We start from the raw sequence: 20,868 nt of genomic DNA, 5'->3' as shown, positions 1-20,868 counted from the left end.
GTCTGCCACTAGCACAGTCAGTGTAGTCAGCTCAGCTATCCCCAATGGAGACCTTGTCTGTGCCTCGACCTAGGTTGGGAAAAACTAAACATGGCGGAGTTCACTTTAACAATCTCACTGGAGTAAAGACCTCCATTCCTGTCATTATTGAAAGAGATTGTGATAATATCTCACATCCCAAAATATAACTACTTCATGTTAGATCCCTCACTTCCAAGGCAGTCATAGTCAATGAACTAATCACTGATCATAATCTTGATGTGATTGGCCTGACTGAAACATGGCTTAAGCCTGATGAATTTACTGTGTTAAATGAGGCCTCACCTCCTGGTTACACTAGTGACCATATCTCCCCACGCATCCTGCAAAGGCAGAGGTGTTGCTAACATTCACGATAGCAAATTTCAATTAAAAAAAAGACTGCGTTTTCGTCTTTTGAGCTTCTAGTCATGAACTCTGTGCAGCTACTCAATCACTCTTTATAGCTACTGTTTACAGGCCTCCTGGGCCGTATACACTAAGTTCCCTGAATGTTTATCGGACCTTGTAGTCATGGCAGATAATATTCACATTTTTGGTGACTTTAATATTCACATGGAAAAGTCCACAGACCCACTCCAGAAGGCTTTCGGAGCCATCATCGACACAATGGTTTGTCCAACCTGTCTCCGGACCTACTCACTGCCACAATCACACTCTGGACCTAGTTTTGTCGCGTGGAATAAATGTTGTGGATCTTAATGTTTTTCCTCATAATCCTGGACTATCGGACCACCATTATTACGTTTGCAATCGCGACAAATAATCTGCTCAGACCCCAACCAAGGATCATCAAAAGTTGTGCTATAAATTCTTGAATATCCCAACGATTCGTAGATGCCCTTCCAAACTCCCTCCACCTACCCAAGGACGTCAGAGTACAAAAATCAGTTAACCACCTAACTGAGGAACAAAATGTAACCTTGCGTAATACCCAAGATGCAGCATCACCCCTAAAAACAAACATTTGTCATAAGAAACTAGCTCCCTGGTATACAGAAAATACCCGAGCCCTGAAGCAAGCTTCCAGAAAATTTTAACGGAAAAGGCGCCATACCAAACTGGAAGTCTTCTGACAAGCTTGTAAAGACAGTACAGTGCAGTATCGAAGAGCTCTCACTGCTGCTCGATCATGCTATTTTTCCAACTTAATTGAGGAGAATAAGTACAATCCCAAATGTATTTGATACTGTCGCAAAGCTAACTAAAAAGCAGCATTCCCCAAGAGAGGATGGCTTTCACTTCAGCAGTGATAAATTCAAGAACTTCTTTGACGAAAAGATCATGATCATTAGAAAGCAAATTACGGACTCCTCTTTAAATCTGGGTAATTCTCAAAAGCTCAGTTGTCCTGAGTCTGCACAACACTGCCAGGACCTAGGATCAAGGGAGACACTCACATTTTTTTAATACTATATCTCTTGACACATTGATGAAAATAGTCATGGCATCTAAACCTTCAAACTGCATACTGGACCCTATAGCAACTAAACTACTGAAAGAGCTGCTTCCTGTGCTTGGCCCTCCTATGTTGAACATAATAAATGGCTCCCTATCCACTGGATGTGTACCAAACTCACTAAAAGTGGCAGTAATAAAGTCTCGAAAAAGTCAAACCTTGACCAGGAAAATATATATTAAAAAAACAAAAAAAACATTCGGCCAATATCGAATTTTCCATTCCTCTCAAAACACTTTGAAAAAGCTGTTGCACAGCAACTCACTGCCTTCCTGAAGACAAACAATGTATACGAAATGCTTCAGTCTGGTTTTAGACCCCATTATAGCACTGAGACTGCACTCGTGAAGGTGGTAAATTATATTTAATGGCGTCAGACCAAGGCTATGCATCTGTCCTCGTGCTCCTAGAGCTTAGTACTGCTTTTGATACCGTTGATCACCACATTCTTTTGGAGAGATTGGAAACCCAAATTGGTCTACACTGACAAGTTCTGGCCTGGTTTAGATCTCATCTGTTGGAAAGATATCAGATTGTCTCTGTGGATGGTTTGTCCTCTGAAAAATCAACTGTAAATTTCGGTGTTCCTCAAGGTTCCGTTTTAGGACCACTATTGTTTTCACTATATATTTACATCTTGGTGATGTCATTCGGAAACATAATGTTAACTTTCACTGCTATGCGGACGATACACAGCTGTACATTTCAATGAAACATGGTGAAGCCCTAAAATTGCCCTCCCTGGAAGCCTGTGTTTCAGACATAAGGAAGTAAATCGCGTCAAATGTTTTTTACTTTTAAACTCGGACAAAACAGAGACTCTGGACCCTGATCTCTCTGATGACGAACATATCAAGACTGTTTCAAGGACATATTTTTTCCATCTATGTAACATTGCAAAAATCAGAAACTTTCTGTCCAGAAATCATGCAGAAAAATGTATCCATGCTTTTGTCACTTCTAGATTAGACTACTGCAATGCTCTACTTTCCGGCTACCCGGATAAAGCACAAAATAAACTTCAGTTAGTGCTAAACATGGCTGCTAGAATCTTGACTAGAACCAAAAAATGTGATTAAATTACTCCAGTGCTAGCCTCTCTACACTGGCTTCCTGTTAAGGCTAGGGCTGATTTCAAGGTTTTATTGCTAACCTACAAAGCATTACATGGCTTGCGCCTACCTATCTTTCCGATTTGGTCCTGCCGTACATACCTACACGTACGCTACGGTCACAAGACGCAGGCCTCCTTATTGTCCCTAGAATTTCTAAGTAAACTGGAGGCAGAGCTTTCTCCTATAGAGCTCCATTTTTATGGAATGGTCTGCCTATCCATATGAGAGACGCAGACTTGGTCTCAACCTTTAAGTCTTTATTGAAGACTCATCTCTTCAGTAGTTCCTATGATTGAGTGTAGGCTGGCCCAGGGGTGTGAAGGTGATTGGAAAGGCACTGGAGCGACGGACCGCCCTGCTGTCTCTGCCCTGGCTGGTTCCCCTCTCTCCACTGGGATTCTCTGCCTCTAACCCTATTACGGGGGCTGAGTCACTGGCTTACAGTTGCTCTTCCATGCCGTCCCAAGGAGGGATGCATCACTGACGTGATCTTCCTGTCTGGGTTGGCGCCGCCCTCCGGTTCGTGCGGTGAGGGAGATCTTCGTGGGCTATACTCTGCCTTGTCTCAGGATGGTAAGTTGGTGGTAGAAGATATCCCTCTAGTGGTGTGGGGGCTGTGCTTTGGCAAAGTGGGTGGGGTTATATCCTGGTTGGCCCTGTCCGGAGGTATCGTCGGATGGGGCCACAGTGTCTCCCGACCCCGCCTCCAGTATTTGTGCTGCAATAGTTTGTGTCGGGGTCTAGGGTCAGTCTGTTATATCTGGAGTATTTCTCCTGTCTTATCCGGTGTCCTGTGTGAATTTAAGTATGCACCCTCTAATTCTATCTTTCTCTCTCTTTTTCTCTTAAGACCTGAGCCCTAGGACCATGCCTCAGGACTACCTGGCCTGATGACTCCTTGCTGTCCCCAGTCCACCTGGTCGTGCTGCTGCTCCAGTTTCAACTGTTCTGCCTGCGGCTATGGAACACTGACCTGTTCACCGGAAGTGCTACCTTGTCCCGGACCTGCTGTTTTCGACTCTCTCTCTACCGCACCTGCTGTCTCTAACTCTGAATGATCGGCTTTGAAAAGCCAACTGACATTTACTCCTGAGGTGCTGACCTGTTGCCCCTCTACAACCACTGATTATTATTACTTGATCCTGCTGGTCATCTATGAATGTTTGAACATCTTGGCAATGTACTGTTATAATCTCCACCCAGCACAGCCAGAAGAGGACTGGCCACCCCTCAGAGCCTGGTTCCTCTCTAGGTTTCTTCCTACGTTCCTATCTTTCTAGGGAGTTTTGCCATCATGCTTCTACATCTGCATTGCTTGCTGTTTGGAGTTTTAGGCTGGATTTCTGCATAGCACTTTGTGACATTGGCTGATGTAAAAAGGGCTTTATAAATACATTTGATTGATATTCTCTTAGCAGAAGTGGTGTGTTGCTTTAATTAAACAACTCCTATATATTCTCCACTGATGGCTCCCCCACCTCAATTAAGGGGACTACTTGAGTTAGTGTTTTTTATTTTTTTTATTTTATGATCCTAAAACCAAACCTGAGCCTTCACCAGGATAATGACTTGTATTCAGACCTGAGCACAAATTGAAAGCCTCTTAGACTCCAAAATGAGAAAATGCTTAGCTGCCTGCTTCAAGTCATGGATGAGTGTCCACAAGTCATGAGCTTTCGTACCAACTTGCGTTCACTGCATACTAAATGTTGCACTACCAATAAAAGTGTGCTGATCCCCTTGGGTCCTATGTAGACCTCTGACTGAAGTCAGCCACTTTCATCCACAATCACGTCATTCTGTCCAAGCGGAACCGTAATTTCTATGCAGTCCCACATGGTATCGATTGGCTTGGGTCTTGAGAAGACTCCAGAGGACCGTGCGTGAACACACCACACCCCCACACAGGCATCCTGTGGGCCTCTCCTAAGTTCCCATGGTAATGTGAAGAGGGGCCTACCTGGGTTCTTTGTGGTCAGAGGTCATCCCTCTGGGCCCTGGGGCTGCTGGGACAGCAAGCTGCGCAATCTGTGCCTCCTGCTTCAATCCCATCATGCCCCTACCCTCCTGCAGGCGTGCGATCTGCTCCTGCTGTTCCCGGAGGAGCCTCCTCTGCTCTGCGATGGTCTGCTGCTGGCTGGCGTGGCGACGCTCAAACCGCCCTCCACGCAACTCTGCACTACGAGAACGGGGGACAGCACCTACACCGCCGTCCCCACCTCCCTCACCCCTCTGCCGTGCTCGCCTCAGCTCATCTATTGAATAGAACAGAACTTTATCATCCATTGTGAAATGTTGCTCATCATTTTTTTTAAATAATTGGTAGAAGTAAAGGGTTTCCCCTAATCACTGATATATTTCAACATCTAGGTAGGAGTTTCCCCTAATCACCAATATATATTTCAGCTACCTTGGTTGGAACAATGGAACGGATCCCCAAAAAATTGTGGTTCTACTCGGAACAAACGATTGGTAAATAATTTAGGTTCAAACCCCTGCTTGATAGAACTAGAGGGTAGACAGAAGTTGCCCTTAACTAAGACACAGATTGAAATTTCCCCTAATCACGGATACAGGGTCATATACAGTATTTCAACTTCTACTTTGATCACTCACCTCCACTCAGTGCCGCGTGACGCCGTGTCACCTGCCAGGGAAGGGTGGGCGGGACCACAGCCCCCAGCTGTACGTTACCTTGACAGGCAGGAGAGGGGGCGGGGCCAGCAGGTCGTGACCCCCCCTGACCTTTCTGCAGAGACAGTTGAGGGTCACATGAAAATAGGATGAAGCTGATCATCTAGCTAGAAGCTGCTGTGCCTTTTCCACCTTTCCTAATTCTCTTTTCCTCTCTCCCTTAAGCTCTATTCAACTCTCTCTTTTTGTTAGCCCCTTCCTCTATCTCTCTCTGAGGAGAAAGCGAACCTTGCAATGCTGTGAATATCTCGTCATGCAGGGAACGTTTCTCTCCCCGGACAATAAACTCACAGTGAGAAAAGTGCGGGCCAACTCATGCGAGGAGAGGAACTCTGAAACAGAACTTGTTTATTCAGGAAATAGTGATAGACTAATATATGACTTCACCAAATGAATACAAAAAGCACATTTGCCTCGCAGATTCATTTGACCCTAAGCAGAATTAGCTAATGTTTATTTCATAATTACACATCGTTACCACCGTCGGGACTTCAGTCTCTAATGTGACACACTCCAGCAAATGTATATCCAATGGGCAGACAACACTGTGTGTGCAAGTATTTATCTGTCATGTTTTGTGTGTCCTCCTATGCATCTATGCCTGTGCTTTGTTTGTGTTCACTTTCCTCAGTGGGAGGGATCTACAAGTGTCACTCACCAGTTCTGTGGTCTGTGATTGGTCAAAAGTCTCAGGAAGGGCTGTAATTTGCTCAGGAGCAGGTGTCTCAGGAGCCTTGAGTTTCCCAGTTGCCACAGCATTGATCAGTGAGGCCATCTTGTACCGCGTCTCTTCCTGCTGTGCAAACAGCTCCCGGAGTCCTCTCTCCGCCCGACACCACAACCGCCAATCACTCAGGCATCGCCTTAGCATACGCCTCCGGTCACTCTCCATCGCCACCTGGCAGCGTCTACGAGGGATTACTACGATAAGCGCACTATTAGAGACAAACACCTGCTGTGACTGTGATGAGCTTGAGGAACAGATTTGCTAATTGTCTTCACCAGGTGTTTGCAGGCACCTATTTATTTGGCACGTTTTCTGTGGGTTCATGAGTCAGATTTGGTGTTATAAATGTAAACATGTAACATATTTGCATTAGTATACGCATCAAAAGTCCCAATGCAAAGTTACCTCACTTTTCTATTTTTCAAGTTATTACATAATACTGATCAGAGTTCAGAAGAATGCTGAAGTCATGCTGGAAAAAACATTTGCGGGCTGTGACGTAATATGGAGGACCCGGCAAGCCAGCCTATTCCCTATAATGTAAACTCCAACATAAATAACTTCAAATTAAACCATATTACACACAAGTGTGTAACCTGTACAAGTGTGAGGTGTGAAATGGAAATGTGTTTCTTGCATATGCCACTTGTTCTCAACTGGCCTGCCTGGTTAAATAAGGGTAAAATTAAAATGAATAAAAAGTTCTGCCTTGATTCCCTGGCTGTGATCCCACTCTCTGAGACTCCATCGGCCAAGATAAAGCTAAGCGACAAAAACAACAGAGTTACACATCAACAAACGTACAGTCAATAACACAAAAAAAATAGAAAAATCGACAGTTAAAGTCGGAGGTTTACATACACCTTTGCCAAATACATTTAATCTCAGTTTTTCACAATTCCTGACATTTAATCCTAATAACAATTCTCTGTCTTAGGTCAGTTAGGATCACCACTTTATTTTAAGAATGTGAAATGTCACTAATAGTAGAGTGATTTATTTCAGCTTTTATTTCTTTCATCACATTCCCAGTGGGTCAGAAGTTTACATACACTCAATTAGTATTTGGTAGCATTTCCTTTAAATTGTTTAACTTGGGTCAAACGTTTCGGGTTGCCTTCCACAAGCTTCCCACAGTAAGTTGGGTGAATTTTGGCCCATTCTTCCTGACAGAGCTGGTGTAACTGAGTCAGGTTTGTAGGCCTCCTTGCCCGCACACACTTTTTTAGTTCTGCCCACAAATTTTCTATAGGATTGAGGTCAGGGCTTTGTGATGGCCACTCCAGTACCTTGACTTTGTTGTCCTTAAGCCATTTTGCCACAACTTTGGAAGTATGCTTGGGGTCATTGTCCATTTGGAAGACCCATTTGCGACCAAGCTTTAACTTCCTGACTGATGTCTTGAGATGTTGCTTCAATATATCCACATAATTTTCCTACCTCATAATGCCATCTATTTTGTGAAGTGCACCAGTCCATCCTGCAGCAAAGCACCCCCACAACATGATGCTGCCACCCCCATGCTTCCCGGTTGGGATGGTGTTCTTTGGCTTGCAAGCATCCGCCTTTTTCCTCCAAACATAACGATGGTCATTATGGCCAAACAGTTCTATTTTTGTTTCATCAGACCAGAGGACATTTCTCCAAAAAGTACAATCTTTGTCCCCATGTGCAGTTACAAACCGTAGTCTGGCTTTTTTTATGGTGGGTTTGGTGCAGTGGCTTCTTCCTTGCTGAGTGGCCTTTCAGGTTATGTCGATATAGGACTCGTTTTATTGTGGATATAGATACTTTTGTACCTGTTTCCTCCAGCATCTTCACAAGGTCCTTTGCTGTTGTTCGGGGATTGATTTGCACCTTTCGCACCAAAGTACGTTCATCTCTAGGAGACAGAACGCATCTCCATCCTGAGAGGTATGACGGCTGTGTGGTCCCATGGTGTTTATACTTGCGTACTATTGTTTGTACAGATGAACGTGGTACCGTCAGGCGTTTGGAAATTGCTCCCAAGGATGAACCAGACTTGTGGAGGTCTACAATATTTTTTCTGAGGTCTTGGCTGATTTCCCCATGATGTCAAGCAAAGTGGCACTGAGTTTGAAGGTAGGCCTTGAAATACATACACCGGTACACATCCAATTGACTCAAATGATGTCAATTAGCCTATCAGAAGCTTCTAAAGCCATGACATCATTTTCTGGAATTTTCCAAGCTGTTTAAATACACAGTCAACTTAGTGTATGTAAACTTCTGACTCATTGGAATTGTGATACAGTGAATTAAGTGAAATAATCTGTCTGTAAACAATTGTTGGAAAAATGACTTGTGTCATGTACAAAGTAGATGTCCTTACCGACTTGCCAAAACTCTAGTTTGTTAACAAGAAATTTGTGGAGTGGTTGGAAAACGAGTTTTGCTCAAGGTCCTTTGGCAGTTCTATCTTGTTGGAAAATGTTATAGTTAGGGGATGGAAATTTCAGGATTTTTGGTGGCCTTCCTAAGCTAGGATTCAGACACGGCTAGGACATCCGAGTTGGCGGAGTGTGCTAAAACAGTGAATAAAACAAACTTTGGAAGGAGGCTTCTAATGTTAACATGCATGAAAGCAACGCTTTTACGGTTACAGAAGTCAACAAATGAGAGCGCCTGGGTAATGGGAGTGATGCTAGGGGCTGCAGGGCCTGGGTTAACCTCTACATCACCAGAGGAACAGAGGAGGAGTAGGATAAGAGTACAGCTAAAAGGCTAAAAGAACTGGTCGTCTAGTGCGTTCGGGAACAGAGTAAAGGGGGCAGGTTTCTGGGCACGGAAGGATAGATTCAAGGCATAATGTACAGACAATGGTATGGTAGGATGTGAGTACAGTGGAGGTTAGCCTAGGCATTGAGTGACGAGGAGAGAGGTTGTGTCTCTAGAGGCACCATTTAAGCCAGGTGCGGTCACCGCATGTGTGGGGGGTGGAACAACAGGGCTAGCTAAGGCATATTGAGCAGGGCTGGAGGCTCTACAGTGAAATAAGACAAAGAAATACTAACCAAAACAGCAATAGACAAGGCATAATGACATTAGGGAGAGGCATGTGTCGCCAAGTATTCATAGGGTCCAGTGAGTAGGTAGGCGAGCTAAGGCACGGAGATTCAGACAGCTAGCAGGCCGGGGCTAGCAGCAGGCTAGCAGATGGGCCTTGGGGACGTCGCAACGGAGAAGCCTGTTGAAACCTCCTCGGATGGTTAGTCGGCAGACCAGTCATGATGGATCGGCGGGGCTCCGTGTCGGCAGCAAAATATCCGGGCCAATTGGCAAAAGAGGTATTGATTCCTAGGGCTTATCTGATGGATTTATTTGGCTAGCCAGGAGATGGGCCAAGCTCGAGGCTAACTCCAGGCTAATTGGTGCTTACTTCGGGACAGAAACCCCCTCGGACGGTTACGTCGGTAGACCAGTCATGATGGATCGGCAGGGCTCCGTGTCGGCAGCAAAGGGTCCAGGCCAGTTGGCAAAAGAGGTAATTGAAGCCCAGGAATTGCTTGATAGATCTCTTCGGCTAGCCGGGAGATTGGCCTAGATTCAAGGCTAGCTCCAGGCTAACTGGTGCTTGCTTCGGGACAGACGTTAGCCAGGAGTAGCCACTCAGATAGCAGCTATCTAACTGCGATGATCCGGAGTAAAGCTTCAGAGCTTGCGGTAGGAATCCGGAGATATGGTGGAGAAAAGCAGGTTATACCTTGTTGGCTCGGGCAATCCATCCAGCAACCTTTCGATTTACAAGCCCAACGCTCCTAACCGCCAAGCTACCTGCTTACAAGTAAATATTTATTGTTACAAATCAACTTGCAAGGTTGCTAGCCAACTAACCTGCTAACGTTAGCCCTAGTAGCCTGGTAATGTTGCATTGGCATTGTGTGAGTCAGCCAGTTGCTATCAACGCTTAGTTTATAGCTACATTAAACTAAACCAAAGTTTTGGAAATAGATAACGCCATCTTACCAGTTATCAAATAATGTTACTGGTATTTGCAGTTATAACAGCCAGCAAGCCAGCCAGCTAAAGTTAATTATTTTAGCCTGCTAGCTAGCCTAGCTAGCTAACCACCACAGTCGACATAGCTAAGTAGCAAGCCTGCCTGTGTTAGAACAACAAGTCTACCACAGGCAGGAACCCACAGAACAACAACAACAAAAAGACAGCAGATATAAAGTAGAGTGCAGAGACTTACCATTTGATGGCTGAGTTAGCTAACAAAGTAAAAAAAAAAGAGCCAAGGAGAGGCTAATCCAATAGTGATATCGTGAGGTAAATCCACATTGAATTTAGCCAGTTTATCTCCATCACTGCTGATAGTTGCGATGCACCGGTAGGAAATAGAGGTTGCAGGCTTCACATTCACACTCGGCACAGCACCTGGTTTCAGTCAGTCTCATTCCGAATCCTGCCTTCCACTGATTATACTAAGTCCTCCAGGGGGGGAAATAAGCAACGCATACAGTAGACGTGTGCACGGTTCCCATATTCTAATCCGCTCGCTTCAACCGGACAACCCAGTCCCACTACAAAGAAAGCTTCTAATTTGAGTCGTAACCCCATCCTTGTGGGTATTACTACACTCGCTCGCTTGACTACCACTACCAAACGCATAGGAAAAGAGGAGATGCAGTTTTGCTCATGAATTTACATGGTTTCTTCTTCGTGGATGTACATAGTAGCTCACCCGCACCAACACTTGGTTTGGAATGGAATTACATACTAGTATGGCTAGTAGCTAATGTTAGCAAGTTGGAACTAGCTAGGTAGCACCGGTCCTCCATATGACGTTGAGAAATAGCGCATTGTGGGTAGTTCTGAAGATATCCGTAAATACAGTACATTCGGAAAGTATTCAGGCCACTTGACATTTTCCATATTTTGTTACAATACATCCTTATTCTAAAATTGATTAAATTGTTTTTTTCCCCTCATCAATCTGCACACAATACCCCATAATGACAAAGCAAAAACAGGTTTTAGAAATGTTTGCAAATGTACTAAAAATAAACTGAAATATCACATTTACATAAGTATTCAGACCTTTAACTCAGTACTTTTTTGGAGCACCTTTGGCAGCGATTACAGGCTTGAGTGTTCTTGGATATGACACTACAAGCTTGGAACACCTATATTTGGGGAGCTTCTCCCATTCTTCTCTGCAGATCCTCTCAAGCTCAGGTTGGATGTGGAGCGTCGCTGCGCAGCTATTTTCAGGTCTCTCCAGAGATGTTTGATGGGATTCAAGTCGGGCTCTGGCTGGGCCACTCAAGGACATTCAGAGACTTGTTCCGAAGCCATTCCTGCATTGTCTTGGCTGTGTGCTTAGGGGTCGTTGTCCCGTTGGAAGGTGAACCTTCGCCCCAGTCTGAGGTCCTGAGTGCTCTGGAGCAGGTTTTCATCAAGGATCTCTGTTCATCTTTCCCTCGATCCTGACTAGTCTCCCAGTCCCTGACACTGAAAAACAACCCCACAGCATGATGCTGCCACCACCATGCTTCACCGTAGGGATGGTGCCAGGTTTCCTCCAGACGTGATGCTTGGCATTCAGGCCAAATTAATATTTTATTTAACTAGGCAAGTCAGTTAAGAACAAATTCTTATTTACAATGATGGCCTACCCCGGCCAAACCTTAACGACGCTGAGACAATTGTGTGCCGCTGCTATGGGACTCCCAATCACGGCTGGTTGTGATACAGCCTGGAATCGAACCAGGGTCTGTAGTGATGCCTCTAGCACTAAGGTGCCATAGACTGCTGCGCCACTCGGGAGCCCAAATAGTTCAATCTTGTTTTCATCAGACCAGAGAATCTTGTTTCTCATGGTCTGAGAGTATTTAAGTGCCTTTTGGCAAACTAAAAGCGGGCTGTCGTGCATTTTACTGAGGACTGGCTTCCGTCTGGCCACTCAAATAAAATGTATTAGTCACATGCGCTGAATACAACAGGTGTAAACCTTACAGTGAAATGCTTACTTACGAGCCCCTAACCGACAGTGCATTTTCCAAAAATACGGGTAAGAAGAGATAAAAGTAACAAGTAATTAAAGAGCAGCAGTAAAAAAATAACAAAATATACAGGGGGGGTGCCGGTACAGAGTCAACGTGCGGGGTCACCGGTTAATTGAGGTAGTATTGTAGGTAGAGTTAGTTAAAGTGACAATGCATAGATGACAACAGAGAAGAGAGTGGTGTGGAGAGGGGAGGGCAATGTGAATAGTCAGGGTAGCCAATTGACTAGATGTTCAGGATAGAGGTCGACTGATTATGATTTTTCAACGCCGATAATGATTATTGGAGGACCTGAAAAAGCCGATACCAATTAATCGGCCGAATTTTTTTATTTTATTTATTTTTTTGCTAAATTTTTTTTATTTTTATTTTTTACAAATGTATTTATTTATTTGTAATAACGACAATTACAACAACACTGAATGAACACTTATTTTAACTTAATATGATACATCAATAAAATCAATTTAGCCTCAAATAAATAACGAAACATGTTCAATTTGGTTTAAATAATGCAAAAACAAAGTGTTGGAGAAGAAAGTAAAAGTGCAATATGTGCCATGTAAAAAAGAAAACGTGAGAACATATGAAAGCTGGTGGTTCCTTTTAACATGAGTCTTCAATATTCCCAGGTAAGAAGTTTTAGGTTGTAGTTATTATAGGACTATTTCTCTCTATAGTATTTGTATTTCATATACCTTTGACTATTGGATGTTCTTATAGGCACTTTAGTATTGCCAGTGTAACAGTATAGCTTCCATCCCTCTCCTCGCTCCTACCTGGGCTCGAACCAGGAACACATCGACAACAACCCTCGAAGCATCGTTACCCATCGCTCCACAAAAGCCGCGGCCCTTGCAGAGCAAGTGGAACAACTACTTCAAGGTCTCAGAGCGAGTGACGTCACCGATTGAAACGCTATTAGCACACACACCGCTAACTAGCTAGCCATTTCACATCGGTTACACCAGCCTAATCTCAGGAGTTGATAGGCTTGATGTCATAAACAGCTCAATGCTTGAAGCACAGCGAAGAGCTGCTGGCAAACGCACGAAAGTGCTGTTTGAATGAACGCTTACGAGCCTGCTGCTGCCTACTACCGCTCTGTCAGACTGCTCTATCAAATATCAAATCATAGACTTAATTATAACATAATAACACACAGAAATACGAGCCTTAGGTCATTAATATGGTCAAATTCGGAAACTATCATTTCGAAAACAAAACGTTTATTCTTTCAGTGAAATACGGAACCGTTCCGTATTTTATCTAACGGGTTGCATCCCTAAGTCTAAATATTGCTGTTACATTGTACAACTTTCAATGTTATGTCATAATTATGTACAATTCTGTCTAATTAATTACGGTCTTTGTTAGAAATAAATGGTCTTCACACAGTTCGCAATGAGCCAGGCGGCCCAAACTGCTGCATATACCCTGACTCCTTGCACGGAACGCAAGAGAAGTGACACAATATTAACTAAATATGCAGGTTTAAAAATATATACTTGCGTATTGATTTTAAAGAAAGGCATTGATGTTTATGGTTTGGTGAACCCGTTTGGCGAAGTAGGCTGTGATTCAATGATAAATTACCAGAAACCGCATCGATTATATGCAACGCAGGACACGCTAAACTAGTAATATCATCAACCATGTGTAGTTAACTAGTGATTATGTTAAGATTGATTGTTTTTTATAAGATAGGTTTAATGCTAGCTAGCAATTTACCTTGGCTTCTTGCTGCACTCGCGTAACAGGTAGTCAGCCTGTCACGCAGGCTCCTCGTGGAGTGCAATGTAAGGCAGGTGGTTAGAGCGTTGGACTAGTAACCGGAAGGTTGCAAGATCGAATCCCCGAGCTGACAAGGTAAAAATCTGTCGTTCTGCCCCTGAACAAGGCAGTTAACCCACCGTTCCTAGGCCGTCATTGAAAATAAGAATGTGTTCTTAACTGACTTGCCTAGTTAAATAAAGGTTAAAAAAAAATGTTTTCATCTTTAATATTTTTTGTATTTTTTAAATCGGCCACAATCCGTGTCCAAAAATGCCGATTACCGATTGTTATGAAAACTTGAAATTGGCCCTAATTAATCGGCCATTCTGATGAATTGGTTGATCTCTAGGTCAGGAGTCTTATGGCTTGGGGGTAGAAGCTGTGTAGAAGCTTCTTGGAACTAAACTTGGCGCTCCGGTACCGCTTGCCGTGTGGTAGCAGAGAGAACAGTCTATGACTAGGGTGGCTGGAGTCTGACAATTCTTTAGGGCCTTCCTCTGACACCGCCTGGTATAGAGGTCCTGGATGGTGGGAAGCTTGGCCCCAGTGATGTACTGGGCCGTTTGCACTACCCTCTGTTGTGCCTTGCGGTCGGAGGACGAGCAGTTCCCATACCAGGCAGTGATGCAACCAGTCAGGATGCTCTCGATGGTGCAGCTGTAGAACCTTTTGAGGATCTGAGGACCCATGACAAATCTTTTCAGTCTCCTGAGGGGGAATAGGTTTTGTCGTTCCCGCTTCACAACTGTCATGGTGTGCTTGGACCATGTTACCATAAAGGCCTGATTGGTGGAGTGCTGCAGATATGGTTGTCCTTCTGGAAGGTTCTCCCATCTCCACAGAGGAACTCTGGAGCTCTGTCAGAGTCACCATTGGGTTCTTGGTCACCTTCCTGACCAAGGCACTTCTCCCCCGATTGCTCAGTTTGGCCGGGGCGGCCAGGTGGTTCCAAATGTCTTCCATTTAAGAATGATGGAGGCCACTGTTTTCTTGGGGACCTTCAATGCTGCAGACATTTTTTTAGTACCCTTACCCAGATCTGTACCTCAACACAATCCTGTCTTGGAACTCTACGGACAATTCCTTCGACCTCATGGCTTGGTTTTTGCTATGACATGCACTGACAACTATGGGACCTTATATAGACAGGTGTGCCTTTCCAAATCATGTCCAATCAATTGAATTTACCACAGGTGGACTCCAATCAAGTTGTAGAAACATCACAAGGATGATAAATGGAAACAGGATGCACCTGAGCTCAATTTCGAGTCTCATAGCAAAGGGTCTGAATACTTATGTAAATATTGTATTTCTGTTTATTAATTTTTAAAAATTTCTAAAAATGTCTAAAACCTGTTTTCGCTTTGTTATTATGTGTAGATTGAGTAAAAAATGTAAGGGTCTGAATACTTTCCGAATGCACTGTAAGTTAATAAATACGTAAAAACACAACTATGTTTGTAGTTATAGGTAACTAGATGGTTACCTTTAACTAAGTTACTAAGTCTGATCACACTTTGTTGTTACTTTGGTGAGTAAAAACTCATACGCACCAGGCAGGTACTGCGTTTTCACGTTTTGAACTAAAGTGCCCTCCAAGCACACCGGGCGAGCTAAATCAAGTGTAATGATTGTATTATTGGGACCAGGCCGAGTCCATTCTGTGCTTACCTGTTCTGGATTTGTAGCTCCTCCTCTGTTCTCTCCGCCTCCCTCTGCTCTCTCCCTGCCCATACCAGCGCCCGCCAGGCTCGCCATGCCCTCAGCTCCCTCTTCCAATCACAGAGCGCCGCCGCCTTGCCCATCCGCACCCTCCTCTCCAACAGCACACAGTACCAGCCAGAGAAGTGCCTCTGTAGACACTGAAAATATACACACACACGTTTGTTTCACTATCCTTGTGGGGACCAAACAACTGATTCCCATTAAAAATCCTATTTTCCCTAACCTAACCCCTACTGTAACTCTAAACATAACCCTAAACCTAACGCATAAGACTAAAATAGGCTCTTTCCTTGTGGGGACCCGCAGTGGTCCGTATTTTTTATGTTTTACTATCCTTGTGAGGATTTCTAGTCCCCACAAGGATAGTAAAAACCAAAAGACACACACACACACGATGCTGTGAATACAAACACTAAGCATACACACACACACCAACCAATAGAACCACGCCCTTCCCCTCCACACAGTCTACTAACCTGCAGGTTGAGCATCGGAGTCCTGGCCTCTGCCTGCTGTAGTCTGTGTGACTGTGGTCTCTCTCTGTCCTGTTGTTTCTGTGTAGTAGAGAGTGAGGGGCCTGGCTGGAGCGCCAGAGAGCTCTTATTAGCTGCAGTCTTCCTGGCAACCCTCTCCCTGTGGGAGAGATCCAGAACGTCAGATCCACAGGACCCTGACCTAGCACTGAAATAGACTGGCTTATTTTAAAGACACAACATTCTAGCACTGAAATAGACTGGCTTATTTTAAAGACACAACATTCTAGCACTGAAATAGACTGGCTTATTTTAAAGACAACATTCTAGCACTGGAAATAGACTGGGCTTATTTTAAAGACACAACATTCTGAATAATAATAATAATAATAAGGTGGGTGCTTATATTTGTCCCATTTCAAAAATGGAAATATGTTTTTTGCATATCCCACTCCCCCTGACACACCCTCGGAGAGTGGGCTCACGGCCAGGGATCAGCCATTATTGACAGCGACCCTGGAGCCATTAGGGTTAAGTGCCTTTCTCAAGGGCACATCAACAGATCTTTCACCTAGTTGACTCAGGGATTAAAACCAGCGACCTTTTCGGTTACTGGCCCAACGCTCTTAACCGCTAGGCTACCTACTGCCCCGAATAAGAGTTTATTGCAGGGGCGTACTACAGGTGATTGTACCAGTGTGTGAAGTTATCCCTTAGTTTCCATGGTTACTCATTTACCTGGTTAGCTGCTCCAGGTTCCTCCTCTCCTCCATCTCGCGGCGCAGTCGCACCATCTCCTGCTGCACCATTTCCTCCTGTCTGCGCGCCTCCTGCCTCCTCCGCCTCTCCCCCTCCTGCTCCCTCCTCTGCGCCTCCTCCCTGGCCTGCCTCCGCGCCTCCCTTTCCCTATGCAGCCTCTCCCGCTCCGCATCCCGCGTTGCACGGTTCTCACGCACCTGGAATGAGAAAAAATAAGGAATTATGTCATAAAAAAGAGCAGGAAGTATGAATGGAAGCCAGCTGTTGTAGCAAACAGTTTCATTCATTTCAATTCACTGGGCGATTTGGCTCCCAATGCAGATACTACAGCCAGTGTAGCTTAAACTTTGTCGGGAATTTTGAGACTGTCCAATCCTGCTTTATGTCAATCTGGTTTTGTACCTGTCGTTGACGCGCCTCCATGGTGAGGCCCATCCCCCTCCTCTTCCTCCTGTCTCGCTCTTCAGAGTCTAGTGCCAGATCCTGCACTATCCCAGAATCCACCACTTCCCACTCCATGAGGTCTTGAAGGAAGTTGTTGACCACTGAGCTCTCCTCCTCCTCAGCCAGGTGGGAATACAGGTCTGAGAGAGAGAGACGGAGGGTATATGACGTATGGTCCCGATGGATCCACTAACTGTAGTATGATGTATTAACTGAACTTTAGAAAACGAGGTATAGCAGCAGGTGTGAGTTCCACTGTTTGCTAGAGAATGTCAGATGGAAGGCAAGAGTTAAGTGTTGTTCTGTAGGTTAATGTCTCTGTACCATCAAAGTTACTGTAGTCCAGGGAGACAGGCTGGGCAGGTGCCATGTCTGCTGGACTGTTCTTCTCAGGGGAGACAATCACATCTTCCTCCATCTCCAGTTCCAGACGCAACTTGCTGTTCATCCAATCACTAAGAAGAGCCTGAGCTACAGGAAAAATGTCCATAACACCATTTGTAAAGGCCTGTGATACTTGTGTGTGTGTGTGTGTGTGTGTGTGTGTGTGTGTGTGAATAGCCTACCTTCCCCGTATGATTCGTCATGATCCAGCAGCTGCTCTGTATTTTTTAGTGCCATTGTCTGGCTGCTTATCCCTGAATGGGGCTTCTTCAGGGAAAACACCTCAGTCAATGCAAAGCCTGAGGCCATTTCCACTGTCTGGGGACACAAAAGTACACGTCATGAATACATATGGCCTTATAGACAGACATAGCACAATAATATCCACTGCACGCACGCACACACACGCAAGCAGACACACACACACAAACACACACATACATACACATACAGTCCATCTCCAGTTTCAGGAGGTACAGTGAGACAAAGTGAAAGAAAGGGCTCTCACCTTCAGCCATGGATCAATATCCCCATTACTGTGCCTCACCTGTTATTGTAGAAAATTTGTGATGATTAGGATTATTAAGATTGTATTTATCAGGCAGAGAGTTCAGAGGAGGAGCAAAGAGGGCCTATCAAAAAAAAAAGTGTGGTGCTTTGTCACTTCATCTTTAGTCATTACTATGCCCAGGCAGGTTCGCAGACTGCGAGCGTGGTAAACAGGTGTCTGCAAAACCAAGAGTCCAGCCAATGCCTAATGTCTGAGGATTATTTTTAAGTAGAGCTCAGACAGTGCCTAATGTCAGCAGATTATTTCAGATGAATTTCCTATAGCAGTTGAAAAAAGTACTTATCTGACTAAGAGTGCTTCAAGTATCCCTGTGTCACCCTGATCACTACTAGTGGGTCTCAGAAAGGCCATTTAAACTTTAAGGGTTCTTCAGCCTTCTCCGGACACTGAGACATATAAATCCATATGTTCTGAAGCACCACTTTATTTCTAAAGATAGCTTTGAGGTCACTTTTATTATGTACATCCTACGTCGTTTTTTCCCAGTAAGGAAGTGTCTGAGCGATGGAGACAGAAAATATATAGAAAAGTTGTTTGCAGTCATAGACCGATGGGGGAACTATATTTTTAATAACCTTTTATTTAACTAGTCAAGTCAAATCCGTATTTACAATGACGGCCTACTGGGGAACACTGCCTGGGGCAGATCGACAGATTTGTACCTTGACGGCCTACCGGGGAACACTGCCTAGTGTTCAGGGGAACTAAGTGCCTTCCCTGTGGCTCAGTTGGCAGAGCATGGTGTTTACAACGCCAGCATGGTGTGTGCAACGCCAGGGTTGTGGGTTTGATTCCCACGGGGGGCCAGTACAAAAAATAAATGCATGAAATGAAATGGATGCATCCACTACTGTAAGTCGTTCTGGATAACAGCGTCTGCTAAATGACTAAAATGTAAAAAAAAAAAAAATTGTTCAGGGGAACTAGGCAAAGCTCTTACCTTTAGGCAATCTGCTGCCCTGTAATCAATGAATGATTTGTGCACCACTTTCTAGGTGACAGTCATCAACATTTTACTTTACCTCACACCTGTCAAAAGTACGCACAATCATTAACACCTTACCTTATTTGCAGTGGGGTTTTTAGTCTTCGTGAATCTTTTCCAGCAAAACATTTCAGGGTTATGCGAGTATGTCATTTTTTAAGCCAATAAATAGCTTGTACCTTTTACCTGGCTAATACAGAAAACCTAATGTATATACCTATATCAAAGTCATATTAACCACAACTTATAACACTAAACTTACAGAAAGAAATCGTAGAAGTCAATTTTTTTAAGCTAATACAAAAGTAATGTATTGCTAGCTGTACAGTTGCTGGTACTGCTACTGCTCAATGCGCTGAAATAGAACGAGGTGCGTGGGTAATGTAGTCAATTAGCCAGGTTCATCAAACGCACTGGCTGCTTGACAGTGGCATTAGTAAACTACAAGTTCCATTTCAACTTTGTGTCAACTGAAGCGTCTGGTAACTATAGTAACTTTGGACCCTTCCCCAAATGTTAAACATTTGAGTGTTGTAAAAAGACGCCAAAGTCAACGTTGAATGTGCGAAGTCCGCACAACAATATCATAGTCCCACAGAAAGGCTTTGCAGATCTTATAAAGTATGCACACACTCTCAGTAATGTTTATTCAACAGCAAATTTGATATTCTAATGATATCTTTGCAAACGCCCGAAATGATAACCTTATATAGAAGTGACCGAGGCGCGTGTTGCTCAATAATCCGCGACGTGCTTTGGTTTCTGTACTTAAGTAAAAAATACTTTAAAGTCGTTTTTTGGGGTATCTGTACTTTACTTTACCATTTATATTTTTGGCAACTTTTACTTCACCACATTCCTAAAGTAAATAATGTACTTTTTACTCCATACATTTTCCCTGACACCCAAAAGAACTCATTACATTTTGACAGGAAAATAGTCAAATTCACACACTTGTCAAGAGAACATCCCTGGTCATCCCTACTGCCTCTGATCTGGCGGACTCACTAAACACAAATGCTTAATTTGTAAATTATGTCTGAGTGTTGTAGTGTGCCACTGGCTATCTGTCAATAAAAATAAACAAATACAATTGTGCTGTCTGGTTTGTTTAATATAAGGAAGTTGAAATGATTTATACTTTTAATTTTGATACTTAAGTACATTTGAGCAATTCCATGTACTTTTGATACTTAAGTATATTTAAAACCAAATACTTTTAGACTTTTACTCAAGTAGTATTTTACTGGGTCACTTTCACTTGAGTCATTTTCTATTAAGGTATATTTACTCTTACTCAAGTATGACAATCGAGTACTTTTTCCACCACTGGTTTCTGGTAAGCAAAAATATGCTGAATGTCCTTAATTTATGTTTTAAAAATATCAAAATGTTATTTTCTGTTGCGCTTTGTCGAGGAATGCTTAAATCAGACAAATAGAAACCTTTGTTAGTCTGCCGGATTCTATAAAACTGCCAATGAATTGAACTAGTGCTAGCAATTGATAACATCCTCAAGCTAGCCAGTAGTTTGGCCATATAACATACGGATAAACATGAACGGAACACCTATTTGTTAACTGGTATATATCCGTTTCTAGCATATGCTATTACATGGTCTTCTGTAACATTTTTGCTTGCACCACAAATATTCTATCCTAAAATTCTTTACACTGACCATGTTT

At 43.7% G+C, this 20,868-nt stretch overlaps 1 protein-coding gene across 1 annotated transcript in view; it reads right to left on the bottom strand.

Moving 5' to 3' along the window:
• Positions 1-19,528, bottom strand: part of ccdc191 (coiled-coil domain containing 191) — a 31,014-nt gene extending 11,486 nt beyond the window's left edge. Inside the window, exons 1-11 of the mRNA XM_014159357.3 lie at positions 19,262-19,528; positions 18,136-18,174; positions 17,810-17,945; positions 17,568-17,714; positions 17,202-17,383; positions 16,779-16,996; positions 16,044-16,200; positions 15,514-15,704; positions 5,966-6,215; positions 5,230-5,362; positions 4,574-4,868 (exon numbers count right to left, since the gene is read on the bottom strand). Coding sequence (XP_014014832.2) covers positions 4,574-4,868; positions 5,230-5,362; positions 5,966-6,215; positions 15,514-15,704; positions 16,044-16,200; positions 16,779-16,996; positions 17,202-17,383; positions 17,568-17,714; positions 17,810-17,945; positions 18,136-18,174; positions 19,262-19,336 — 1,823 coding nt within the window. The 5' untranslated portion in view covers positions 19,337-19,528. The remainder of the gene's footprint in view (positions 1-4,573; positions 4,869-5,229; positions 5,363-5,965; positions 6,216-15,513; positions 15,705-16,043; positions 16,201-16,778; positions 16,997-17,201; positions 17,384-17,567; positions 17,715-17,809; positions 17,946-18,135; positions 18,175-19,261) is intronic.
• Positions 19,529-20,868: the final 1,340 nt, after the last annotated feature.

The sequence above is a fragment of the Salmo salar genome, chromosome 19 (genome assembly GCF_965601325.2).
Source record: "Salmo salar chromosome 19, fSalSal1, whole genome shotgun sequence".
NCBI classification, from domain to species: domain Eukaryota; kingdom Metazoa; phylum Chordata; class Actinopteri; order Salmoniformes; family Salmonidae; genus Salmo; species Salmo salar.
The sequence above is the reverse complement of the archived record's forward strand: the minus strand, read 5'-3'. Positions and strand labels throughout refer to the sequence as shown.